The 27,008-nt window shown below is 55.2% G+C and overlaps 1 protein-coding gene across 3 annotated transcripts; it reads right to left on the bottom strand.

The window, feature by feature from the left end:
• Nucleotides 1-528: 528 nt before the first annotated feature.
• Nucleotides 529-25,912, bottom strand: SYT12 (synaptotagmin 12). 3 transcript variants are annotated; one of them, XM_070427628.1, is made up of 9 exons: nucleotides 25,738-25,912; nucleotides 18,880-18,936; nucleotides 15,263-15,456; nucleotides 11,838-12,230; nucleotides 10,437-10,652; nucleotides 9,612-9,732; nucleotides 8,556-8,689; nucleotides 7,264-7,335; nucleotides 6,865-6,943 (listed from the first exon to the last, which is right to left on the bottom strand). In XM_070427628.1, exons 1-8 carry the CDS (start codon nucleotides 25,775-25,777, stop codon nucleotides 7,282-7,284), a joined length of 1,209 nt encoding a protein of 402 aa, XP_070283729.1. In that variant the 5' UTR covers nucleotides 25,778-25,912; the 3' UTR covers nucleotides 6,865-6,943; nucleotides 7,264-7,281. The 3 variants fall into 3 exon arrangements, with proteins under 3 accessions (XP_070283726.1, XP_070283728.1, XP_070283729.1); XM_070427625.1 differs by lacking the exon at nucleotides 7,264-7,335 and having other exon boundaries at nucleotides 529-6,943; nucleotides 25,738-25,910; XM_070427627.1 differs by lacking the exons at nucleotides 7,264-7,335; nucleotides 25,738-25,912 and adding an exon at nucleotides 25,129-25,334 and having other exon boundaries at nucleotides 529-6,943.
• Between the last annotated feature and the right edge of the window lie 1,096 nt (nucleotides 25,913-27,008).

Here is a 27,008-nt window from a genome sequence, read left to right as displayed (position 1 = left end):
AGACACAGTCCCTACCCTGAGAAGCCGGTGCCTAGAATGGGAGACAGGCAGGGCCTCAGAGTAATACGAGCTACAACAGAGGTGGGGACAGGCAGTGGACGGTTGTAGGGAAGAGGGTCCCCTCACCCGGGCTGGGGGACCAGGAAACCCTTCTGAGAAGAGGGACCAACGTCGAGGAAAAAGTAAGAGTCAGATGGGGGAGGGGAAAGATTTTCCAAACTGAGGGAACAGAACATGCAAGGAATGGAGGCGAGAGAGAGGGGGTGGCTTTGGGGTTCACAGTCCTTGTGGCTGAGGGCGAGGTGGCTGGGGGAGCTGGTGCTGGGGTGGGACTGGACAGTGGAGCACTTCGGGTGTCATATAGAACCTGACCTCCCACCCCTGTTAGTAACCAGAACTGAAATCTAAAGAATGAGCACAAGAGCCTCCCCAGATGCTGAACTGAGTGGTTTTATTGAAGCTCAAGGAAACGGGGCAGAAGTCTCTGGGTTTTGCACCCCGCCCCCCCCAGCCCCCACTCAGGTCATGATGTCACCTGCATGGAGTTCAAAGCCCGACACATGAAAAAGCACCCTCTGCCCTGGCCGGTGTGGCTCAGTTGGTTGGAGCATCGTCCTGTGCAGGGAAAGGTGGCGGGTCCGGTCAGGGCACATACCTAGGTTTAGGGCTGGATCCCGGCCCTGGTTGGGGCTCTAGCGGGGAGGCAACCAATCCATGTTTCTCTCTCTCTCTCTGTCTCCTACCCCGCCCCTCTAAAAATCAATGACGATGTCCCCCTGTGGAAAAAGCCCCCTCAGCCTTCTTTGAACCTCACTGTGACCCAAAGAGGCAGCCGGGCAGGTGTCACTGCCCCACCCTGCCCAGAGGCCGAGCCCAGACCCCTGACCCTGACTCATCTTCCAAGCTCACCCAGGGCCTGGTCAGCAGACGGAATAGAGCCTCACCTGGATAGAGGAGCATCCTAGGACTGCCCCACCCTTCAGGTGCTCCTCCCTCCCCGAAACTGCCACAGGGCTGGGCAGTGACTTGGCACTGGGCTTGGTGTATAGCCACTGAGCAGGGCTCTCCGCTCCTAGGAGTGGTGGGGAGGGGCCCCAGCCCCCAAAGACGTCCTCCCCACTGCTGCTGTCATCAGGCTTTGGGTGGCAAGGCTGGAAGGCAGGTGAGGCCGGGCTGGGGTGGAGGGAGCCGAGGATCAGGCAGAGGCATTTGGCCTTGGTTGCCATAGGGATAATCACGTTGACACTCTCGGTGTGTGTCATGCTTTCCAGTTTCACTGAACATTTCCTAATGATAGCAGCACCCATGAATGGATCCCTAACCCTGAGCAGGTACTGCCCCTGGCAGGTGGGGATTGTTAGCCCCATTTCACAGATGAGGTACCTGAGGCCCAGAGAGGTTACGTTCTTGTCTAAGATCCACAGCTAGTAAGAGGCAGAATCCTAGGTCTGGCCACAAAGCCGCACTCTCTCCCGACATCACACCTCACATGCCTGAGTTCACTCAGCCCTCAGATCTACTGATGTTAAACCCCAGCTTCACCCCCACTCTATGCTCACGCTTCTGCAAGAGGGAGATTAGGGCCAGGAAAACCTGTCCTGATTGGCAAGGAATTTCCCCAAATCTCAGACATTGCTGGGCCCTGGACAGCAGTGTTTTCCTGGAGTTTATTTTGGGGTGAGGAGGTGGCCCAGGTCAGTCGGCCCATCAGGGCACTGTTATACTGTTTACTGTTATACTGTTTTGTGTGGCTGCCTTTGCTGCCAGCCTGTGGGTGACTCAGCCTCTTAAAGTCCCACGGGTCCCAAGCCCAGAGTCCTTTGGGGACCCTGAACAGTGGGCCACAGCCCCAAAGACCCCAGAAGCACAGAGATTGCCAGACCGGCCCTCCTTTGGCTCAGGATGTCATGTCCAATTGACTGCTTGGCTGGACAAATGGGAAGAGAAGGAAAATGATGGACCAGGGGAGAGAGGAAGGAAGGAAGGAAAGAAGGAAGGAAGGCAGGCAGGCTGGCTGACTCAATAAGGAAAGTAAAGAAATGAATAAAGGAACAAATGGTTGCATGCATGAGTGAATACAGCGCATGACCTGAGTTCAGGGTCAGCAGACAGGTGATTACCCTCCTGCTTCCATCTGCTCCATTTTCTGACACCCCCACCCCCATCCTCCCTGAGGCCTGGAGTCCCCTTCTGTTCCAGCTGAGTCTCTGCTGCCCCCGTGTGGTGGCTCTGCACCGTCATCACTTGCTCTGCTTGGGGTTCCTGGCTTGGGGTGTGGGGTGTTTATGGATGAATGAAGGGGAGGGAAAGTGGGTGCCAGGGCCGTGGAACTTCAGAGTCCAGTCCTGCCCTTGAAATGACTTGGCTGGGGACACAGGCCCTTGGCTCCTCACACCTCCCCGTGTACCTTCCCTCCCTTTCATCCCAAACACCAAGTCCCAAGAGTTCCTCCACCCAAAGCCGCGACCTCACGTTTACTGAGCACCTACTGTGGGCCAGATACCTGGCATGTGTCATTGTATTCCATCCAATGAAATGTGTAATTCTTATACTCTGACAATCGAGGAAACTGAGGCTCAAAGATCCCATAGCTGGTAAGTGGAGGAGCTTGGGTTCTAACCCAGGCAATGGGGCTCTAGAGCCTCCAGACACAGAAGCCCCAGAAGTCACAGTATGGGGGGCCGCTAGAGACTTTTATCCAATGTGCTCATTCTTGGGGAAGGGCTCAAGAGGAAGGGACTTATCACACAGCAAGTAAGCAGCAGACACAGGTGTGTGGCAGGCAGAACCCCAAAGGGCCTCTTCTCTCTAGTTTTCTTCTGTCGGGCTCCCCAAGACCAGCTCAGCCTCAGTGGCCATTTGACTGGAGCCCAGGGCCGGGGACGCAGCCCTCTGCCCCGCCTCCTCTCCTGCCTCACCATTATGGACCCTTCTGGGTTGGGGGAGAAGGTTGATTATGGGGTGGGAGAGGGTGGGGCGCGAGGGAGCCCCGTGACCCAGTCTTGGTGTTTATGTAGCCATTTGGATCGTCCCTTCCGGTGTCTGCAGTCCCAGACGACCGCAGGCAGGAGAGAGGAAGGAAAGTCGGAGCTGCAGGCGCTGTGGGCGATAAACTAGCTGGTCCTGTTCCTCCCACATGCGGGCCTGCCTGGCCAGAGCTGCTGGTCAGGTCCGCAACCTCCACACCTGTCCTCTTGGGTGGGGCTCAGTCTACCGCTGAAGGCTCCCTGACCGAAGGGGCCTGGGACCTTCCAGGCAGGCCCATAAGCCCGGGGTTGGAGGAAGGGGGAAAAGGCAGAAAGAGATGGGAGCAGCTGGGTCTGGGCCCTGTTGAATGAACTTGAAGGCAGCCTGGACCTCCCCTCACGAAGCCAGAGCAGCCTGCTGATGTCCCCCGTTTCCAAAGCTGCTTGGAGGGCTCCCCTTCCTGCCTCCCTCCTTCTGACTTGCTTCTGCCCAGGACTTGTCTGTGGCTTCCCACTGCCAGCAGGACAAGGACCTTCGGTCTCCACCCGGACACAAAGTCTCCTCAGCTCAGCCACACCTGGTCTCTGTCCCTAGACACATGCCACCCATGTGCGGGCAGTTCCCCTGCCTGGAGGCTCCTCTCCCCCCTCCACGTGTCCAGTCTGCCTGCCCTGCAGAGCCAGGGCTCATGTTTCCATGGCCTCTGAGCTTTCCCTGGCGTCAGCCTTCACAGGCTCCTGCAACAGCCCGGCTGGTTGGTTACCTGCCTCCCCTGTGCTGGGAGGAGTTTCCACAGAAGCTCTTCACAGTCAGGCCTTAGAGTGGGCGGGCCACCTGGGGTGCTGGGAATGTCCACCCAGATCCTCCTCCTCCCATGCTTGCTGTGATCTCTCAGGGGAGGTCCGGGGAGGGGGAAACCGTAACAGCCTGGGATCCAGAGGGGCTCCGTTTCCCCTCAGTCCCACTCTTCAGGAGCTGGGGAGGGGGCAGTGCTGCCTAGTGATTAAGAGCATGAGCTCTGGAGCCTGAGCTGGAATCTCAGCTCTAAGCCTGTTAGGCTGTGTGATCTTGGGCTAGTTACCTAACCTCTCTGAGCTTCAGTTTCCATATCTACAAAAAGGAGATGACACAGTGCCTACCTCCAAGTGTTAGAGGTGCAGGCGGCACACCAGCATTCACTGACTCGTACAGCCCTTCTGCCCCCAGACCTTTCCTCTGGGTCTCTTCGCGCCCATCTTCCCCTAAAGCAGTGGTTCTCAACCTTCTTAATGCCGCGACCCTTTAATACAGTTCCTCATGTTGTGGTGACCCCCAACCATAAAATTATTTTCGTTGCTACTTCATAACTGTAATTTTGCTACTGTTATGAATCATAATGTAAATATCTGATATGCAGGATGGTCTTAGGTGACCCCTGTGAAAGGGTCGTTCGACCCCCAAAGGGGTCGCGGCCCACAGGTTGAGAACCACTGCCCTAAAGACTTTAGCAAGGTTGACATAAGCCAAGTTTTTGTCCACCCCTGCTCCTGCCCTTTTCCTTATGCTCTTCCCTCTGCCAGGAATGCTTTTTGGGCCTTATCCACCCTTTTTGGCTTTATCCTATTTCTTGCCCTGAAGGCTGTTTGGCACCACCACCGGGAAGCCTTCCTTGATAGTCCCCACTGCCATCCTCCCCACCAGGCCTGGCTCATGGCCCCTTGAGTTTCCCAAGCAGTATGATGGCATTGGTCCTAGTCATGGTCTCCCTAACCAGATTGGGGCCACCCCTCCTTGCCCCTCCCCGCAGCAGGGGCAGCACAAGCCCAGGCCTGAGTCCCTGGTTCCTAAAGCAGAGATGAAGGTGTTCAGGCCGAGCAGGGCTTCTGGAAGCCCCCTCCTTCCTGCGCCAACTTTATTTTGGTTCTAGAATCATTCCAGTCAGCATACCCAGTCCCCACCAGGCCCATCCGGTGCACAGTCAACATGTCATGCAGTTAGAGGGAAGGGAAGAGAGGGGAGCGGGGAGTCATGGCCTGCACTGCACAGCCCTGGGGTAGGAAGAGTCTGGGCTCTCCCCGGCTGCAGAGGCTCGCCCGCTGTGTGTCCCCGGACCCTATGCTGGCCTGGGCCGTGCAGACCTCCTGATGCCGGGCCCTGGCTGTGTCACATGGGGAGAGCCACAGTCCTGCCTCTAGCCCCCAGGCTACCCTGGGCCTCCCACTGTGGTCCAGCCACCCTCTCCTGCCAACATCACTGGGGATAACCAGTGGGCCTGGGTGTCCCTGGCTCACCAGGGCCAGAGGCAGCCAGCCCAAGAGCCCATGTGCTCCCTATGGATTGCCACATGGAGTAGATACTGCCCCCACTCCCCCCCATCCCTTTGAACCAGCAGGGACACCCAGGCCTCAGCTATGAGAGGTGCACAGCTGCCTGTGGAGGATGGAAGCCGCCTCGGCCAGTGACCCTTCCTCCCGCTGGGGGTGGGGCAGAAGCCAAAGATGATGCATGTGGGGGTGACAGCCAAGCCCCTTTCCTTTGGAGCAGGACCCCTCTGGGTGCCATTCACACTCCGAGCTTCCCCAAGCCGTCAGGCCGAGGCTAGACTCTGGAAGCCACAGCTTGCTCGCTGCCCCGGCTCCCTCTCTCCCCAACTGGTTTCTCCTGAGGGCTGTCCCCTGACACCCCGTGCCCTTGAAGCCTCATCTCAGGGTCCTGCTTTGGGAACGTGCCCTAGGAGCCACTGCCTTCCCAGCCTCACAGTCTGTCCTGACCCCTCTTAACTGTCCTTCGATGCCACTGCTCAGGCTGCCCCTCCCTCCAAGGCCCAGCCCAAGGGTCTCCTGCTCCATCCCCCGTGTCCTCTCAGGGGCCTGCAGCCCCCAAAGGCCTCGCCCACAGATCCCCTGCTGTCTGTGTTCTGGCCGCCCCACCACCCCGCAGTCCCCCCCAGGCTGCGACATCTCTGCCCAACAGGGCCTGGCCTGGAAGGACTCGAGTAAATGCCGTGAAACCAAGGCCTGGAGTGCGAGGGACTAAACACAGGGCCTGGGTCCAGGCCTCTGGGTCTCCTAAGGGTCATGGTTCAAGGGAGTAGGTTTCAGAGGATGATGCTGAGCCAGTGTCCCATGTGGCCTGCGGGGCTCTGCTCGGCCTGGTCTCTTGGTCTCTTCTCCTGCCCAGAGAGGCCCTTGTGTCCACCACAGTGGGCTGAGGACTGTGTGCAGAGAAGCCCACCTCCCTAATGCTCAGGCTGGGTCACTCTCAGTTCTTTTCCTTGTCCCTCAATCCACAGCTCCCATGTCGTCCCGCAGACCCCGTACCCTCGCCCCCCGCCCCCACCAAGCCCTGCCTGGCTGGGCCACCATTCACACTGAGCAGACACCAGGACAGAGGCTCTTGTCTTCCTGGCGTCTTAGAGGTCTGTGTCTTGTTCATGTCACGCCTGCTGGTGCCTGCACAGCGCCCGGCCCCCAAGACTTGCTCTGTTCTAGTGCATGGCCCAGCGTGGCGCTGGCCGCCCAGCCAGGGTGGGATACGAGGAGCTCTGAGGCCAAGGTCACTCCAGGCCGAGGGGCAGACCGGTTGGGGAATCTCAAAATGGGAGAACAATGGGTCAGTGTCCAGCTACAGCTGGTCCTCATGGGAGAAACTCTGACTCTTTCTCCACTGCAGTCTAGATCGAGGGACCGAGTTGGCTCATGGGGAGTCCACCGGGGGACCCCAGCATTCATGGCTCCAGCCGGACAATGGAGAAGGGTGTCACCCCGGAGCTTGCGCCAGGCTCCAGGCAGCTCAAGTGCCCCTCCTGGCCTTGCCCCAGCTGCTAGTTTCGCCGGACGGGGTGCCACATGGACACAGGCCTGCGCAGCGTGGCCAGCATCTGGTTCCAGTGTGTGGTGCCCATGCCACTAGCTGACGGCCCGATGATGACATGGCCTATGTTGTCCCCATGGCCATCACTGCTGCTCTCAGCCACCGTCACGCGGAGAGACAGGTCCTGAGGAAGAAATGACGTGAGTGCTGGGGACCAGGGGCCGTGCCAGAGGTCCTCCACGGCTCCTGGGCCCCAGCGGGGTGCCAGGCACGGCTCTCTACATCCTCATCTCTGATCCACCTAAGCCCACAGGCTTCTGTTGCTGCCTTCCTCCCTCCACAGCGGCGGCACCAGGGGGCCCAGGTGCAGATGCCGCCTCACCACTTCCTTGCTGCATGACCTTGGACAGTGACTTGGGCTCAGTTTTCCCATCTGTAAAATGGTGATCATAGTAGTTCCTACCTGTTCTTGGAAGAAAATGAGCTAGAATGTAAGGTACTTACGAAGGTGCCTGTGCACAGTCAGACGTCAGAATGCCTGCTGTTCCTCCTAATATAACCGTAGGTTGGACACAACTGAGGAAGGGAAAGAAACTGCTTGAGATCGAAGTAGTCAAGCTGAAACTAGAGCCCAGCCAGAGCTTCCCAAGAAGTCTCTGGCCCTTGGAGGCTGTGGCATGGTGGCACTATGACCACCCAGGGGGAAGCAGGGCTAGATAGGCAGCCTCTCCCAGGAGGGTGGCAAGGCAAGGCAGCAACGCCCAGGACCACCCAGAGATGCTGGGATGTTTGCCTGGGTCAGGAACACCCGGACTGAGGCAGACCTCTGGGCTTTCAAATTTAGACAGGGTGTCCCGGAGGGGAGGTTAAGGGGGTTTCTATGCAGCCCCAGGGCTAAGAGGTAGCTTCGGCCCTGACTCGTTTGGCTCAGTGGATAGAGCGTCGGCCTGCGGACTGGGAGGTCCCGGGTTTGATTCCGGTCGAGGGCATGTGCCTTGGTTGCGGGCACATCCCCAGTGGGGAATGTTCAGGAGGCAGCTGATCGATGTTTCTCTCTCATCGATGTGTCTAGCTCTCTATCCCTCTCCCTTCCTCTCTGTAAAAAATCAATAAAATATATATTAAAAAAAAAAAAGAGGTAGCTTCGGCTCCTAGCACAAAAGGACGTTCTCACTGTCGGGAATGCCCCGGGATGGAAGGTGGTAGTGAGGGGAGGTGGTGAGTTCCCCATGCTCTGAGGAATGCAAACAGGACCACTGGCGTGGCCCAGGTCCTATCTTCTGCAGTCTCCCCACCGTTGGTCTGTGATATCTCTATTGGTAGGGGGTGACCTCCTGAAGGCCACAGGGGTGTGGGGAGCTCAGCAGAGCCTCTGCAGGTAGAACCTCGGGAGATTTCGGGCAGAACTCTGCCCTTGGGCCAGCCCTGACTCAGCTCCAGGTCTCTGCAGTTTCCTCCACTGGGAACTGTCTTCCCCCAGACTTCAGCTTAGCTAAGCCCTCCTGCAGAAGGTGGCCCTGACCGCCCACAGCTGGCATGCTCTTAGTGGATGAGGACTGCTTAGGGACCTTCCTGCCTGTCCCCTGTAGGCACCCAGGAAGCAGGGCCCATGTCCCCAACACCCACCATAGGGCTGGTATCTAGTAGGTGCTAGATAAATGCTTCTTGACTACGTGGCTTGAGGCAAACCATCAGCACCTGCAGGAGCCCCGGGAAGCTAGGCTGCAGGGGATGAAGTGGCCCCAGAGCCGCGGGGCGACCTGGCCTGGCCCCCACCCCTGTGCATTTCCCCTCACCTGGAGCACAATGGCTGGCACCGAGAAGATCATGGCTTCATTGAACACTGGGTTGGGGTCGTCCCTCTTCACAGCCGTCCTCTTTTTGCTCATCTTCCTCCCATCCTGCAGTAGGTACACCTTGACGTAGGGGTCTGGGTGGACGAGGGGGTGGAGGTGAGGGCCAGGGCCACACTTACCGGACACAGCCCTGCCCATCGCCGTGGCCCACTAGCTCTAAACTGCCCAAACCTTCACGATTGCCATTATCGCCTGCAGTCCTGCCACTGGTCCTTTATTTCCTGTCTGATAGATGAGAAAGCTGAGGCTCACGCGCAGAGGAGAACAGCTGGGCTTTGGACACGGGCAGTGTGCCTCCCAGCCCAGAAGCGTGTTCCTCTCGCACGACGCTCAGGGGACTTGGCAGACCCACCACTTTTCCTTCTATAAATGGTCGGAGCGCAGCCATCAGCTGAGTCACCGGCACCTGCTCAGCAGGGTTTGACTCAACGGTGTGGGGCTCTGAAATAACAAGTCTCCGTCTGTCCTCACCTACCGCCCACTGGGTATCCTCGCTGCACCTGCCTGGACCCCGGGTTCTCCCAGGCTCCAGGTGGTTGGGCTCCCCAGTCCTCTGTCATCTGTTACCTGGGGCTGGAGGCTCCTGCAGACCCAGGGCATTGGGTCCTGCCTGGCACACACACCATCCCAGTGGCCCTCGCCCCCATTTGAGATCTGAAATGCGGTCCAGCCTCTGGGCACGGAGCCTCCACCATGAACTGCAGTTCTGGGAGGTGGGTGCCCACCTTGGCTCCTTCCCAGTGCCCCAGCCTTCTGCTCTCAGATTCCCATCGCTCTCCCTGTAGGGGCTCCCTGCCTCCCTCTGTGGTTCCCGTGTTTCCCCAGCTAGACGAGTCTTCCCGCTGTGCCCGGCTCCTGAGCTCAGCCAGAGCTGGAGGTGGGGAGCCTGGCGCCGTGCCCCAAACCCATAGATGTGTCCAGGTGCCCAGGGCTTAGCAGCTGGACCACAGGTGCCACCAGCCCCACGGAGGAGCCAGGCAGCCAGCTGGGCCTTACCCGCTGTGGTCTTGTCGCTGGTCCAGATGAGATTCTTGGCCTTCACCACGACCACGGTGAGGCGTTCGGCCGTGGGGAGGTAGCTGAGGGACAGCAGGATCTCGCCTACAGAGTCGGCGGCCTGCAGGACGGGCAGGTGGCTTAGAGGACTTCTGTCCCCTGACAGGTCCAGGGAAAGTCAGAAGCTTCCTTCTCCACCGAGAAGCTGCTGTTCTTGGGGCCCCTCCTACCAGGGCACTCGGCTGCTGGGATTGGGAAAGGGCCCCTCCCCACTCCATGAAGCAGGCACCATCCCTCCCTCCCACCACTGTGGGTCCTGCCTTGGAAGGAAGGCCGGAGGTTGCCTGTCAAATGCAGCATCCACATGCAGTTACGTGGCCAAGGGGAACATTCCGTGGTAGGCACAATAGATCGTTTATGTAGTAGATCATTTGCTTAAATAACAGTAATGCTCCCAAGCACATCCACTCTTACACGGATAAAGGTAAACTTCAGCTTGGCCTCTGTCTGAAACACCTCACGTCAGGGCCAGGGGAGTACTCCCCTCAGCGAAGCCCTGTAGGGGTAGAGCTTCTACAGGTTGGGAGGCAGGAGCAGTAGAAGAGTTGTAAACAGTGATCAGGGTGTTTCTCATTTGCATGCAGTGAACGGAGCCTCTGTGAATGTGGTTCAGGCCTCTTTCTCTCATTTCCTAAAGATGCTGGTGTTCGGGGAGCTGGAGAGGACAATGGGTCCCTCCTCTGGAGCGTGCGTGTGTGTGTGTGTGTGTGTGTGTGTGTGTGTGTGTGACACTCCCTGCGCGGGTGGACGGGTGGGCGGACTTACCTTGTTCTGATCCTGTAAGTAGAGCCAGCCGCTGAAGGGCTGAAGCGGAAGGTCAAGTACAGAAAGCTTCAGCTCCACCACGCCCGTGCTGACGTTCCGCTCATCCTCGTCAATGCCGAAAACCGAAAACCGCAGGCTCTTCTCCTCCAGGGCAGCAGGGTCCAGGGGGGTGGAGAACTTCTCGTCAAAGAAGATGGAGTAGGCGTTCCTCTGGATCTGCAGAGAGAAAGGGCCGTGGAGGGCGCGTCAAAGGTGGGGAGGGGGTGGCAGCCAGGGTCCTGGAGGCCATGGCAGGGGGAGAGCACTGGATGGAGAGTCTGGGACCTAAGCTAACTAGAGTCCTGGCTCTGCTGTCCCCACAACCCCAATGCGAATCCTTCTTTGGGTGGCTCAGCTGTGATGGTTTCAAAGGCCCCTGTTGTCCCCTCAGCGGGGGCCGATCTATTAGCCTGGCATTGAAAGCTCACACAATCTGACCCCAACGAAGTCCCAATCCCAGTGGCCATGGCTCCATAGAACCCTCACGATGCATTAGCTGAGCCGGTCTCCGTTGTTCTTGCATGTGTCCAAGTCTAGCTCTGGGCCACATGCAGTGAGTATGGATAATTGTGGAGTCCAGGGCCATGGATGTCCCAGCCCCCAGAGCTGCCTGAATGTTGTGGGATGGACAGACGGATGGAATGACTAGGGGAGGTTGCACTGACTTAGTTTCCAAGCCCAGTCCTGCCTGGTGGGTTCCACTGGTCTCCTCCCAGGAAGCTGTGGGCAGGACCCTGGGAAGGTGCACTTGCGGGCACTGCTCCTCTTCCGTGGGAAGCTGCCTTAGTCACTGCCTGGTGATATTTAAAGAGAGGAGCCCTCATTCCTGGTACCTTGCCTGAAGCTGGGGGGCTGCCCAGCCTGCGGCAGCCACCCACTCACTAGGATCGGCTGGGCTGGGATGTAAGAAGCCTGCCTTCTTGGGAATAAATCTACCAGCACCTCCAGGTTCCCTGAACCACACTCTTGGATGACTGCCTGGGCTGTGGGCAAGCTCCTCTCACTCTGCTCTCTGGGAGCCATGCTCCCTACCCAATCGCTTGCTTGAGAACTGAGGGCTCCTTCTCCCCTCTCTCCCCCTCTGGGGGAGAAAGCCTACCTCTGGATCCTGACCTCAGCATTCAGGGTCTTCATGATCTTCAGTTACGTCTCTCCTTCCTTTGGCCAAACTAGCCTCTTGGCTGTCCCCTGTCCTCCCTATAGTCATCACCTTGGGCTCTGGGGTCAGCATCCAAACCCGCTCTCCAGCGCCCTCCTCAGATCCTGCCTGGCTCTGCAGACCGTCCTGCAAGGTGGGGGGGCGGGGGGGGGGGAACTGAGGGCCTGAACACACTTCTGCTCCACCCTGCAGCTCCCACTTACCCGGGAAATGCCTACGATCTGCTCCTCAGGCAGCAGGCTGATGCGCATGAAGCAGGACTCGAAGCTGGTTTCCTCCCGCTCCAGGAGGTCCTTCCCCTGCAGCACAGCCACGTGGAGGGTGTGGGAGGCGGCGTCGTAGTCCATGCTCACCTCCACCTGGCCCAGCGTGAAGTCCTGTCCAAAGGTATTGCTCACGGAGGAGATGGAGTTGACGGAGTCCACTGACTGGGACTTCCGGAGGGTTCCGTAGGGGGCCAGGTCCAGCTCCCGGCCCATCAGCTCCAGGGGCCCCAGCTCGCTGATGGCCTCAAAGGTGTCCTCCATGCTGAGGCTGCCTTTGCGACTGGGTGGTCCCCGAGTACTGGCCCGACGGGTACTCCAGGCAGGCGCTCTCTGCAGGTGAGAAAAGGGGGTAGGGGAGCATCACAAGGGCAATGGTGTTGAGAGGGCAAAGAGGTGCGGCAATCCCTGCTCATTCAAGGCACCTCCAGGTTCCCCTTCTGCAAAAATGGGGCGTGTCTGAGTTCAGAGGGTCCCCGTTTTATGTCATTCACATCACTCAGTGCTCTCTGTCACCAGGATGCAAGAGAGCATTTTCTCAAAATGTTTATTTGTAAAGACTGCGTTCCCTACATAGAGATGTGCACTGCAGTGATGTTTATAAAAAGGAAAGAGAGTTAGCAATCTCAGTGTCCAGATCAGCTACTCAATAGCTGATCAAGCAGCCTCGAAGGAAGTTTCCAAAAATGTCTGCAGCATGAGAAAACTTTCATGTTGGGTCACACTCACCCTAATATTCAAATTTTCTTTTGTCTAAATTGACCTCGATATTTGAGAAGACAGAAGCCTCTGTACCACAAGCATCTCCCCTGTTGCTGCATAGCCTTCATGACCACAATTTTAATGCCCCCCCCAAATTTCCCACTGAGTAGACAGCCATAATTTATTTTACAATTCCCTCACTATTAAGCATTTATGTTGTTTCTCTTTTTTTTTCACAACTATAAATAATGCAGCCTTGAGGAGCTTTTGTAAAATCCTGACTTAGAGAATACAGCCCTTTTGAAAGCGTTTGACACTTGTCACCAAAATGCTCTTTGAAAATGTTGTGCCAGTTGACAGTTCCCCCAACAGAGTGACAGATAGTCCTTTCTGAAACCCCAAATGAGTCAGCATGTGGGACCCGGATCTGGGAACAGATTCTGGCTGTGCTCTCTGGTATCTACATCATGTCAGAAAAATTCTCTGCCAAATATCAAGTGATGAAACATTCAGCAATATATACTGAGAGCCCTGTACATGTTTGTACTCCCTGATATGGTCATTCAAGATCTGGGCATCTATTCAAAGTACATAATACCAATGAAGACACAATTTTACCTATAAAACACTCATCGCATCATTCATGATGGCATTTAGTAAATCATGGCGGATAAAGAGGAATGTTAACATGATATTTATAATGGGTGTTCCACAACATGGGAAAATGCTTCAGGTATAATTGAGATGAAAAGTATAAAATTCTAGCCCAGCTGGTGTGGCTCAGTGGTTGAGCATCAACCTATGAACCAGGAGATCATGGTTCGTTTCCCGGTCAGGGCACATGCCCGGGTTGCGGACTCGATCCCCAGTGTGGGGCGGGCAGGAGGCAGTGAATCAATGATTCTTATCATTGATGTTTCTATCTCTCTCTCTTCCTTCCTCTCTGAAATCAATAAAAATATATTAAAAAAAATAAAATTCTAAGTAGAAATGACACTCATTGTGTAAAGACTATGCATGGAAAAAAGACTAGGTGCGGGGGGTTCGATGAAAATATTGGAGCCCTAGCTGGTTCGGCTCAGTGGATAGAGCATCGGCCTGTGGACTGAAGGGTCCCGGGTTCGATTCTGGTCAAGGGCACATGCCCAGATTTCGGGCTCGATCCCCAGTGGGGGGCATGCAAGAGGCAGCTGATCAATGATTCTCTCTCATCATTGATGTATCTATCTCTCTCTACCTCTCCTCTCTGAAATCAATTAAAAAATATTAAAAAAAGATTTTTAAAAAGCAAAGTGGCTGGTACTATTTAAAAAAAAGAAAACATTGGAAATAAATAAATAAAAATGCTAATAATTAAAAAGACGGTTAACTCTTGCTTGCCTCAGGGTGGTGGCATTTGGGAAAGAGGTTTTTCTTCTTACAGTGGGGCCTTGACTTACGAGTTTAATTTGTTCTGAGACCGAGCTTGTTAAGGAGCTCGTTAACTCAAATTACTCTATCAACCCAATGCAAAAAATCGGCCAGAGAGACAGGTGGTATCTCAAAAAACTCGTTAGTCGGGACACTCGTAAGTCAAGGCCCCACTGTATTTTAATAAGCACTGCCTTTATAATTATTCACAGTCTGTATATACATTTTATGAGACGCACTATATTTTTCACAGGATGGTTTTTAAAATTGAAACCATTCATTCATTTATTCATTTAACAAGTATTCATGGATTCATTCAACAAGTAGGCACTGGGCTAGGCTGGAGATATGAAACAGGACCAGGGCCCTGTTCACAGGAGGAAATTAACCAGGAGGGAACGAGGTGGAGAGGGAGTGGAGGTTGATCCTGAGTGGACAGTGGGGGCGTGGGGCACACAACTCCGTGTGCACCTACAAGAGGGGAAGCCTCGAGAGTCCTTAAAACCACAGGAAGAGGGGTATGCAAGAATGTAGCCTTGAAAGTAGCTCATCTTGTCTTCAGTTTGAACAGAAGGGCTCTTTGAATCAGAGGTGCTAACCCTCTTGGGGTTTAATTACCAGGTGCTGCTCATAAATTGTGGGAAGGTGACAATAAGGAAAAGGAGGCCCTTTTCTTGTCTGCACACTCACAAGTGTTATTGGTGTAATTAGCTAGTTATTAACAATGTTAATAAAAGGAAAAAGAGCAAGGGAAGTCAGAAATGGTTGAGCATATTCAGCTGGGAAGGAGAGGCCTGTTTGTTTCACCAGCTTCACATTGAGCAGCGGTTCTCAACCTGTGGGTCGAGACCCCTTTGGCGGTCGAATGACCCTTTCACAGGGGTCGCCTAAGACCACCCTGCATATCAGATATTTACATGACGATTCATAACAGTAGCAACATTACAGTTATGAAGTAGCAACGAAAATAATTTTATGGTTGGGTCACAACATGAGGAACTGTATTTAAAGGGCCAGAAGGCTGAGAACCACTGACATCGAGGGAATCGTAGCATTGTCCCTCCAAGGGGATGGACACTCTCTCCCCCCGCTCCAGGACTGGATTGTTGGGGGGTGAAGGGGGAGCTAGGCATATGCACAGAAGTCAGCGTGGTGCAGGGGAAGTGCTTGCCTGTCAGTCTAGCTCAAGGAACAATGTATTTGCTAGGAGGGGGTCCCCCCCCCCAAAAAAAAAACAAGAGCAGAAGCCTCACCTTCTGCCTGGCCTCTGCGTAAGTCTCGCCGTACTTCTGCTGAAGGTACCTGTAGTTGTAGTTGGGGAATGGGGAGGGGCTGGGGAAGCTACCCGATGTCCAGAGCTTCCACAGGCTCACAGCGGCGATCCCCAGCAGCGCGAGGGCCCCCGCGGCGTAGACACCCACCTCCCAGTCAGGTGGGCTCTTGATGACTACAAGGCAAAAGCAGCCTCTCATTAGTGGGCCCCCGGGGCCCCTCTGTGGTTACAGACCCCACCCCGGGAGCAGGTGGTTTAGCACTGGATTAATAGTCACTAGGTGCCTGCTGTGTGGTAGGCTAGGGGCTAGGTGCTGGGGGTCATGTTAATAAGAAGACATTCTTCTGTGGTTTCTGCTTTTATCCTCTTTCCCACAAAAACGTGACTAGAACAGGTGACGAGCTGTGGTTAACTATTCATTAGGCTTTAAACAAATAGGTTTGTTCTTGCCTCTATGAGTTCTCAGACCTCACCCTCCAGAGGACCTCTGGCTTCCAGATAATCAAAGCAGCCTTTTGGGGTTTGGGGGAAAAAAAGAAAGGGATTTGGGGGACAAAAAATGATCCCATTTTTACCTCAAACCTCATCTAGAACAACACAGTGTCCATTAATGGATGGATGGGTAAATAAAATATAGTATATCTATGCAATGGAATCATATTCAGCAATAAAAAAGAATGAAGTACTGCCCTGGCCAGTGTGGCTCAATTGGTTGGAGTACCATCCTGTGTACCCAAGGGTCTCAGGTTCAGTTCCTGGTCAGGGCACATATCCAGGTTGCAGGTTTGAGGGCGTGTGTAGGAAGCAACTGATCAATGTTTCTCTCTCTCTCCCACTCTCCCTTTCTCAAGTCAATTTAAAAAAAATACCTTTAAAGGAATGATATACTGTTATATATTACAACATGGATGAACCTTGAAATCATCATGTTAAGTGAAACAAGCCAGATACAAAAGACCATATGTTGTATGATTCTATTTATATGTCCAAAACAGGCAAATCTATATAGGCAGAAAACAGATTAGTGATTGTCAGGGGTTAGGGGAGTGGAGAGGAATATGGAATATGGGGTTTCTTTTGGCATGATGAATATACTCCGAAAATTGATTGTGCCAACTTTAGCCAGAATTCATGCTAAACATATTCTGGAGAAGGGCGGGGCCCCGCCTGCAGCCCTGGCATGTATCCCGCACTTAGCACCCTGTGCGCTCTCTACCTCTACTTTCTAGAGGAGACCTGAGGCTGAGGCAAAAGAACACACCTATCTATGGGCTCAAGGCCACAGGGGTGGGAAGTCCAGGTCACCTAGCCCAGTGGTCGGCAAACTCATTAGTCAACAGAGCCAAATATCAACAGTACAACGACTGAAATTTCTTTTGAGAGCCAAATTTTTTAAACTTAAACTATATAGGTAGGTACATTGTTATTAACTTAATTAGGGTACTCCTAAGGCTTAGGAAGAGCCACACTCAAGGGGCCAAAGAGCCGTATGTGGCTCGCGAGCCGCGGTTTGCCGACCACGGACCTAGCCTCTCTGGGCCCAGTCTCATCCGGAAAAAGATGGCCCCCAAACATCCCCATCCAGTGGTGCCACCCAGGGAATTTATTCTCAGGGAAACGTCCCCACAAGTTTCTCTCTGGTGTGAGTCACCGGGCTGTATTTATAACAGCAGCCATCTGGAAACAGCCTGGAGGTCTGACCCCGGCCTTAGGAGGGACTGGCCCTGGCCTTTGAGGATGACAAGGATGTCACTGTGATGATGTAGAGAGAAATGTAAAGAGAAAAACATCAATCCCCAACATGGTATAACAACATGGTTTTGATGTAAAAATCACACATCAAATGGCCAAGGCCTGGGCGGGCTAGAGAGGAATGAGAAGAGCAAGAAATCAGGATGCAGGAGCTGGGAGCAAACACTATTTACTTCTGACTTCGGTTGCTGGAATGTAATTTGTGGTCTAAATGAGGCCACAGCAAGGATCTACAGCGGGGCTCCAGGGCCAGCCCTGCTGAGGTCGAGGGAGGTCAAGGTTGTCCATGGAGGCTGGTGAGTGGGGGGATGGGATGGGAATGTACCTGCTTAATTGCAGAGTGAGGGGCATACGTGAGGGGCTCCTGCCTAGACGTGCACAGTAGGCCTGGATGTTGGTAAGGGCAGGTCAGTGGGCGGGCACAAGCAATGGGCACAGCAAGGTGGCCAAGCAGAGCCGGACTCCTCTGGGAGTGAGGAACCCGGGGAAAGGAGGGACTGAAGTCGGAGCCCTGGTGGACGGAGGGCATGAAAGGAAAAGCCTCAGGAAGGTAACATGAAATGACGACAACTGAGGCTCATTTGTTTATTCATATCCTGGGTGCCAGCCTTAGGACGCTATGGGAAGAATTCCCAAGGGAGGAGAGGTCTAGGTTGAGACCAGAAATAAGGACCAGGAGGAGTTGGAGTTCTAACAGGTTCCCTTCTATTTCCTATCTGCCTGACTCTGTTCCAAGCACTTCATGTGTATTAACCCACTGGGTCCTCAGAACAACTGTGTGAGGGAGGTTCTACTATTATCCCCATTTTACAGACGAGGAAGCTGAGGGACAGAGGAGATATCCACTGTCGATCTTGCTCCAGATCTGTGCTTGTAACCTCCACAGCACATCCGAGAGGCAGGGAGAGGCAGGAAGTGCTCCAGGCAAAGGGAACAACACCTGCAAAGACCTGGAGTTGGGGGAGAGTTATGTTTCCACTGTGTTGGGCACTTTGCATAGGTTAGCTTACTGAGTCTTCCCAGCAGTCCTTGAGGCAGGCCTCACGGACTAAGTAAATGGAGGCTCAGAAAGGTTCCATCACTTGCTCCAGGCCATGCCAAGACCTAGGAGCCTGCCGGTGAGAATCCCTGGTGGGGGTTGGGAAAGGTGGTCCCTGTGCACAGCTCAGCCCTGGGCTGGAGGCCGCGCTAGGGCAGGAGCTGAGTGATGGGAGCAGTCAGGAGACCTGGGCTCATGTCCTGACCCTGTTCCTTACTCACTGACCCTTTCCCTCACAGCCTCCCTTTCCCCATCTGCAAACGGGGACAGTAACATAAGGAGAGGAGATGGGGAGAAGTGGGTCTGGTGTCATGTGACCCCATCCTCGAGCTCGGTGCCTGCCAGGGCGCACAGAGAAGGCGAGAGCTGCATCCCAGGTACTTGCCGTCCCTGGTCTGGGCGATCTCCGAGTTGAATGTCCTGTGGATCTCACGTCAACCTTCCTGGGTTTCCTCTTACTTGGCTACTTGAGAGGCTCCAGGATCGGCCCTGGCAAGTGGATTCTGTGTCACAGGCTCATCTTTAGGGAGCAGCGGCACCTAACCCTAACCCTAACCCTAACCCTTCTGGGGGACCCCCTTGAATCAAAAGGAGGGAGACACTTCCACAGAGGAAGCCACTGGAGCAAAAAGATGAAGAGATTTCAGACTGGCCCCAGCCCTGTGTCCTCAACACTATGTGACCTTGGGCAAGTCACTGATGGGCCTTCCCAGTCAAACAGGGCCATGATGGGCGTCCCACTGACACCCGCACCCCAGGCCTGGCGGGAGGGTCCTGTGAGACGGCATGCTTGCGCTGGGACTCACCGCTCAGGTGGTGTTCCGCCACATCCACGGCCATGGTGCCCGCTGCGGTAGCTGAAACTAGAAGGGAAAAGAGAGTCAGTGGAGAGGGCTTCCGTGGGCCCCTGACCCCAACCCTGTGCCCTGGCCTGCCAGGTGCCCTTGGGCCTGTCATCCAGAGCTCACGCTGAGCCGTGAGCAGGGCCTGGGCAAAAGTAGGTGGTTTTTATTTTATTTTTTTAAATAGCCATTGTAAAAATTGTTATTAATTATTATTATTAATATTTGAAAGACCTAGTTGGCTTTATTCAACAATTCATGAATCGGGCAGCATCCCATCAAGTAAACAGAAAGTGCTCCTTATTATTATTTTTTAATCGTCATCCAAGGATATATTTTTATCGATTTAGAGAGAGAGGAAGTGAGAAAAACATAGATCCGTTGCCTCCAGGATGCACCCGGACCAGGGATGGAATCTACAACCTAGGTTCGTGCCCTGACCAGGAATCCACTCACCAGCCTTTTGGTTTATGGGATGGCACTCCTTCCAACGGAGCCACACAACTAGGGCAATTTTTAAAAACGGTGTCTGGAGTTTTCTTTAAGCAGGCAAAGACTTCACCTCTGTGTTGCCAGATAAAACACGATGCCCAGTGACATTGGAATTTCAGAGTCATTTTTACTATAAATATGTCCAAATATTGGAACCTACTCACACTAAACATGCGTTGTTTATTTGAAATGCAGAAGTGGCCGGGCACTGTATTTGTGTTTGCTAATTCTGGCACCCCTGCCGCACCCCCATCCTGCCAACACCAGGCTGACCGGCACCGACGCTTTGTTGGTCATTAGAGCAGGCGCCCCCTGGGGTGCTCACTAGGCAGTAAGACGGACTGCATATGTGCAAGTGGTCCCATAAGATTATAATGGAGCCGAAATTCCTACCACCTAGTGACTTCATAGCTGCCATAATGTCATAGCACAGCGAGTTATAATTGGCTGCAGTACTCAGTACAGTAACATGCTGTATAGGTTTGCAGTCAGGAGGCCATAGGTTGGACCACACAGCCCAGGTGTGCAGGAGGCTAGAGCGTCTCGGTTTGTGTAAGTGCACTCTGTGTTGTTTGCACAACGAAGACATCGCCTAACGACGCATTTCCAATCATTAAGGGACGCATGACTGCGCTTCCAATGCTTTTGTTTAAGCTGGAAAAGGAAGGCTCCATCTCCACAATATCCTATTCCCCGTCCTTCCCCTCCCCACTCCACCCTCCAAGGTCTAGAAGCTCATACAAGCCATTACCTGAACCCAGGGCCTGCTCATGGTTTTATTATTGTTGTTGCTAAGAAGCACATTTGCTCACAGACATGTTCTAAATGGGGTGGTGGTGGTGGAAAGGGGAGGCCGGGATGAACTGTATGGGTCTCAGTTCAAGGGACACGGAAGGACAGGACAAGCCCCACCCAGCGTTTGTGTCTCTCGTGGCTCAAAGAGGTAGCACAGACATGTGAGGTGGGATAAACAGGGAGCGTGGGGGTGAGAACTGTGGGGTGCTTGCCGATTAAGGGATCGAGTGCTTTTCTGTTCCCGGGAATGCCAACCCAACATGGCTGGAACCTCTGGCTCTTTAAAGACAAGCCTGGATAGTTTATGTACAGTTTCTTGATTTTTAAATGTTGCACCAATTCACAAAAATGTACACACCACTAAGGCACAGTGTGAATAAAAAGCTGCTTGGCCGTGGCTGGCCTGTTGGTAACCCCTCCAAGCATTCTGTGAGCCCCCCACTGGGACTGAGGTCCAATCAGAGGGCAAACATTTTCCTGGGCATTTTACAGAATCCTGAGGTTCTTCCCAGTCCGTGGCTTTGAGGACAAAAAGTTGAGGTGCCTCGATCCAAGTAGGGCTATCCAGAACATACGGGAGTGCCTCCAGTCCCAGGCGGGAGGCCTCAAGAAGCAGGGCCGAGCGGGGGCCCAGGGAGAAGCCTCCTTGTCCCCAGCTCCCCTGCTGATGCCCCCACTCCCTGCGATGCGGGTTGTCATGGTGATGGGAGGGCGGTGCTGACTCCAAGTGGAAGCTCATTCCTGGGACCTGGGCTGGAGATCATGATAATGATAGCGAACCCTGCCAAGCACTCCTTACACCCAAGCACAGCCCTGAGCACTTTGCATATATATTACTTATTTAATCCTCCAGCAACCCCACAGGTAGGTACTATTACCATCTCTGGTTTGCAGAGGAGAGTCCTGAGGCCTGAAGGTAAGGTTGTTTGTCCCAGGCCACACAGTAAGAAACTGTTCAATCCAGGCCATCTGGCTCCACACTCCTACCTCTTACCAACTTGCAGGAGGGCACATGGTTTCAAAAGTCTCCTGAGAACTTGCACACCTAATAGGACACTGTGTCAAAGCCCAAGGTGGCCCTAGTTCCTGGCAGAAGGGAGTCTGGGCGTACCGAGACACATGTTAACATGAGCACACCGGTCCCAGCCTGCCTCTGCCCTGCTGGGAATCCAATAACGCCAGTGGCTTTCCTTCCTGCTCATCTGGCACAAGCTGACTTTGTGAGAGTGGGGCCGGCCGTACTGGGATGGCCAATGCCAGCAGCGTGGGCTAGGGATGTCCCTGCCGCAGGTACACATGGTTGGGGACATAATCTGCTGTCAGATCTCTGGCTGTTCACGGGCTCCCATTCCTCTAAGGCTGGTCCAGCTCAGACCCCAGACCCCGACACTGCGTACCTTTCTTCTCCCCCCTCCCTCACAACCCCCTCCTCCCTTTGCCTGGGAGCTGTGATTGCAGTGAAGGTGTGAAGGACCCCAGGCCCACCAGGCCAGCAGTTCCCACAGTGCCAGAGCACAGCTGCCCCTCACTAGCTCAGAGCCTCAGTTGTCTTATTGGTAAAACAGGGCTCCTAACTGCCCTAGCCGGGTGCCAGGAGGGTGGAATGAGAGGTAATGTGGTTGGGCTTGGTAAACATTGGCTACAGTGGTCTTGGCCTGGCCATTTGTCCCAAAGGCCCCCCTGCCCCTCTTTTGAGCTGTGGAATCTCATGGGCAGCATGGCCAGCCTGCAGATGTGTTTTATTTGTCTTAAAGTGACTCGTCAACATTTAAAAATTGGTAAATTTCCCATTAAACATTTATATCTTAAAAATAAATAAATAAATAAAAAGCCCTGGCCGGCTTGGCTCAGTGGATAGAGAGTTAGCCTACAAACTGAAGGGTCCCAGGTTCGATTCTGGCCCAGGGCACATGCCTGGGTTGCGGGTTCAATCCCTGGTGGGGGGCGTGCAGGAGGCAGCCGATCAATGATTCTCTCTCATCATTGATGTTTCTATCTCTCTCTCCTTCTCCCTTCCTCTCTGAAATCAATAAAGAAATATATTTAAAAGAAAAATGTTGGATTTCTTACGTGTAAACCATATGGACAAATAATCTTAAATGCTAATCTCCTGATTTGATTGGTGTCCCCCACCCACCTGGTTCTTCCGTTATTTAAAAGAAAGAAAGAGAGAGAGAGAGAGAGAGAGAAAGGAAGGAAGGAAGGAAGGAAGGAAGGAAGGAAGAAAGAAAGAAAGAAAGAAAGAAAGAAAGAAAGGAAAGAAAAGAAGAGAAAGAAATTCTAGCTTCCTGTTAAAAGTCAGATCTGGGGCTAGCAGGTCTATAGCCCCTGTAATCCCTGAAGACAGCCCGAGCTGGAGCTGAGTAGGCTCTGCCCCTTCAGACAGGGCACTTGCTCAGTGGGCCTGGATCTCGCTTCCCTCCATTCGCTGCCAGAACCTGAGGGCCCCTGGAGACATCTCCGTTCAGGAGCCTGGTAAGCAGGTCTTCAGATGAGCTCGGGAGGTTCAGGAAGGTTAAGTGCGTTGCCCAGAGCCAGCAGTGGTGGAGCTGGGCCTGGCAGCCATGCCTGCCACCTGGTCCAGTGCCTCTTCTATTAGTAGCCACAGCCCCTGTGCCAAGGACTTCACCGCCCCCCAGACCCCTAGGGAGCACATCCTATTATTAACCCCACTGCACAGAGGAGGACAGCGAGGCTCAGAGAAGGGCAGTGGATTAGCCCAAAGCCACATAACCCGTCAGCAGAGAACAGAGACCGAGCCAGATCTGGCTCTGCCTCAAGCACCCTTCTTAATGGCAGTACTCACTGTGCCCAAGACCCCCTGGCTCCATTTCACTGTGCCTGGACAACCCCAGCAGGCTCCCGCTGGCAGCCTGGCAGTCTGCCAGGCAGAGGGGCTGCGGCTTTGGCTCAGAACAAGATGCTGAAAAGGCATATCCAAGGCCAGGGCAGCCTGTGACTAGAGCTTCCCCAGCTTCTGACACACAGGAAATGGGGCTCAACAGGGGCGAGGGGGGAGCCAGAGCTGTCCCAAACCCGCATCTGAGTTCCTCAGGTCATATCTCCTTCCTGGCACCGCTCCCCACCCAATCTATCCATTCCAGCTCCAAAGCCCCAAACCCTAACCTGCATGGAGCGTGCTCATTAAAAACAGCTCACTGTTCAAAACCAGGCTTAATCGTACCTACCTGGCAATACCTATCTAATGCTCTAAGAATCAGACACAATAGATGCTAAATTCTTACCACCGTGCCTGGCCCGTAGTAGGCACACAATATAGATCTGATGATTGAATGGATAAATGGACCCCCATTTTAAGGAAGAAGAAGCTGGGGCCCCTGGTCACTCAGCATCTGAGTAACAACACTGGGACTGGTGCCAAGGTGCGATGGATCTGGGCCTGGGCTCTCGGCCACCATGCCACATCCTGACTAGGCTTTTCGGGGGTGGAGGTGGGTGGGAAGAACTTCCATTGGCCTTGCAGAATCTGACCACAGTCAAGGCCCCCTCCTGAGCTAGTCAGAGAAATGGCTTTCCAGGAATTTTGTGCCTTTGCAGGGGCATAGGGGCCCCATGGCTCCGCTCCTCCCACCTCATTTCCTTGCTCATTGTGTCTCCGATCACAGCTCTGGTCAGCAAGGTGTTCGCTCCCGTCCCCTCACCCTGAAGCCAGCAGGTCTTGGGGAAGATGGGGGCTCCCAGGCTGAGGAACTCCGTAGGTTTGAGGTCCTTCTCAAATGCTCCCATTTTCTGAGAGTCCCACATCCGACTACTCATCCTCCCCAAAGCCCACAGAAACCACAGCGCAGATGGCTAGGGTGGTGGTGGCTGGCATTTGCTGGACGCCACTAGGACTTGCCAAACCCTCCCTGCTGCCCTTTGAGGGGGCTGCAACTTGGCCCATTGCGTGGGTAAGAAAACGGAGGTGCAGGAAATGACCTGCCCACAGGCACCAGAGCTGATAAGAGGCAGAGTGGAGGCTTGGACCCCAGGCTGGGAGCCCCCATTTTCCCAGGCTGACTTGGGAAAGATTTCATCTTGGGGAGGTGGGGTCTGGCTGAGTTACCTGGAGTGGATCGCAGGCCTGGTCTGGGTGAGCCTCAGTTTCCCCATTTTTAGTAGGAAGCACAACAGCTGCCCTCTCTCTGAACCTGTCTCCTCCGGGTGGGGGAAGGGCTGACGCTCCAAGTGCGGGTTTCCCAGGCGCTCTGGGTGGGGATGGCCTCACTGACTGAAGAGGGGGGCTCGCAGTCCCTCTCAGCCCCTGGAAGGGGGGGTCACCAGGTTCTCTGGCTCAGGGTTCCTCCACGCAACAGGCCTGGCTCCAGGCTCTCAAGCTCCACCCCACCCCCAGCCCATCTTCATCCCAAATCCACGGTCTGTCGGGCAAGTTCCCTCCACCAAAGAGCAGTGTAGTCCAAGGTTCCGAGGGGCCCCTGGGAGCCCCAGACCCAGGCGGGTGACATGGGCGGCTGAGGCTCCTTCCCTGGGCTCCCGGGCCTCCAGGCGACAGGGTGCGACATGCCTCTTAGGGTTGGGGCACTTCCTGAAGAGCCCGCACCCCTGCCTCGGGAACCCCCAGGGGGTATGAGGAGAGGCGTGTGGGGAGCAGCGGGGACAGCCAGGGTGCTGTGAACGTGAGCGCGGTGTGCGTGCAGCGCGGGCACCCGGGAGGCGTGTAAATGGCCGGGGAGCCGCGCGTGTGCACACGCGGAACGGACGTGCGGGGCGCTGTGCGATGCGCAGTGCGCGGGGTAGCCGGGCTGGGAAGGGCGCCCGGCGTGCGCTGTGCCGGGCGTGCGTGTGCAAGCGCGGCGCGGGTGTGCAGACGCGCGGAGCCCGGGGGTCCTCAGCACGGGGAGGGGGCCCTGCGTGCGTCGGCGCGCCGTGCGCTGGGAGGAAGGGGACGAGGGGGGGCGTACTCACCCAGGCTCCGCCGACGAGCCGCCGCTCCGGCTCCGGCGTGGACACTGGCTCGGGCTCCCGGTCCCTGGCCGGCTTCCTGCAGCGCGCATGCACCAGCGATGAACCGGCGGTCGCCCGCAGCGCCACCCTGCAGTGTCGGCCGGCTCCCTCTGAGCAGCGGGGCTCGGGCCGGGGGCTCAGCCGGCCGGCGGCGGACGGGAGCTGCGCCGCAGTCCGGGCACGCTCCCAGGAGCCCGCTGCGCGCTCCCTCGCGCTCCCGCCCGCCCGCTCCCTCTTTAATTTAAAGCGACAACCCTGAGCGCTCCTCCTGCTCCGGGGAGCTGCGCGGCGCTTCCCGGGCCTGAGCCGAAGATCCCCAAGCGCGCCTCGGAGTCCGGGCGGGGTCTCCCGGAGGCCCAGCCCAGCCATCACTCCCAGGCCCGGGGACGAGGTGGGCGTGTGCTCGCCAGGGGCTCCGAGAGGCAGGCCGAGCACTGGGCGCAGAGTCTAGCCCCAGCCGCCGCACCCGGGTTATCCTGTTCCCTTTCTGGGCCTCAGTTTCTTTTTCTGTAAAGCATCCTGACACTGCGCACTCCCCGCCCCAGACCCCTCCTCTGAATGGATACTTACCTTCTCCCACCTTGACTGGGCGGTTACTGCAGGCCAACATCGTCTCACTTAATCCGCTCCGTTTTTTACACGAGGAAACAGGCTCGTAAGTGAAATGACCTCCCCAAGGTCCCAGAGCCAAAGGTCAGAACCAAGACTAGAACCCAGGCCTGTGTGACTTCGAAGCTCTTCCTCTTAACCACTTAGGGGTCATGCTTCCTCTCCCAAAGGAGTGAATGAATCATTCAGGAGGCATTTATGACGCCCCCGTGGGACCGCGCGCGCGCGCGCGCGGAGCCAGGTGTGGGCGATCCTCCATCTCCCGGGAACAGCTCCCACCCGCCCTCGCAGTCTGATGGGGAGGCACGCACACATTCAGAGGGGCTAGGCTCTGCGTGGGACGGTGCCACCTGCCATGGACACAGTAACCAGGAGAGCAGGCTTAGGTGGGCACCTGAGGAGGCCTCCTGAGGACTTGGGGTGGGGAAGTGGGGTGAGGACCGCAGGAGGGGAGCGCCCGTGCAGAGGTAGCAGTGGTCCTGGGCCATGAACCCTCCAGGCCTTTGGGGCTGCCCTCTCCGGAGAGCTGGGTCTGTGCTGGCTTTGTGGGGAGGGGCTTCCTTGATCTAAAAGGCCGTGCCCAGGGGAGCCATTAATGCAGTTCCACTCTCACCCACAGGGGGCGCCCTTGTTTTCCGTTCATTTTCTGGACCTGGAAGAGGAAGAGAAAGTGAGTAATTATACCCTTTAGACCCGCAGTGGTTCTCAACCTTCCGGCCCTTTAAATACAGTTCCTCATGTTGTGACCCAACCATAAAATTATTTTCGTTGCTACTTCGTAACTGTGATGTTGCTATTGTTATGAATCGTAATGTAAATATCTGATATGCAGGATGGTCTTAGGCGACCCCTGTGAAAGGGTCGTTCGACCGCCAAAGGGGTCACGACCCACAGGTTGAGAACCGCTGCAAAGTTTAGAGGGAGAGGCTGGGCACTGGGTCATGAGCTTTCTCTGCCATTGCTCACTAACTTACTCTTCACAGTCACATGCAGTTAGGTATGACTGAGCCCATTTTCCACACAAGGACACCTGGCTGAGGAACGATCGTGTTCCCGGTTTGGGAAGGAGTGGTGTTAGACATGCCATCCACACCCAAAAGGACACACTGATGCGGGCTTCCTCTGGAGCAGCAAAGAGGGGAAGTTGAAGCTGGTCTGGCTCTGGGGTCAGCCTCCCAGGCTGAGTGTGAAGGGAGATCTTGTCAAGTTCAGGTTTAAAAAAATCCTTCAAG

Source organism: Myotis yumanensis, unplaced genomic scaffold, assembly GCF_028538775.1.
Source record: "Myotis yumanensis isolate MYYU_CA2020_CCGP unplaced genomic scaffold, mMyoYum1.0.hap1 SCAF_10, whole genome shotgun sequence".
NCBI classification, from domain to species: Eukaryota; Metazoa; Chordata; class Mammalia; order Chiroptera; family Vespertilionidae; genus Myotis; species Myotis yumanensis.
Note: the sequence above shows the minus strand (reverse complement) of the source record. Positions and strands in the feature narration are given on the sequence as shown.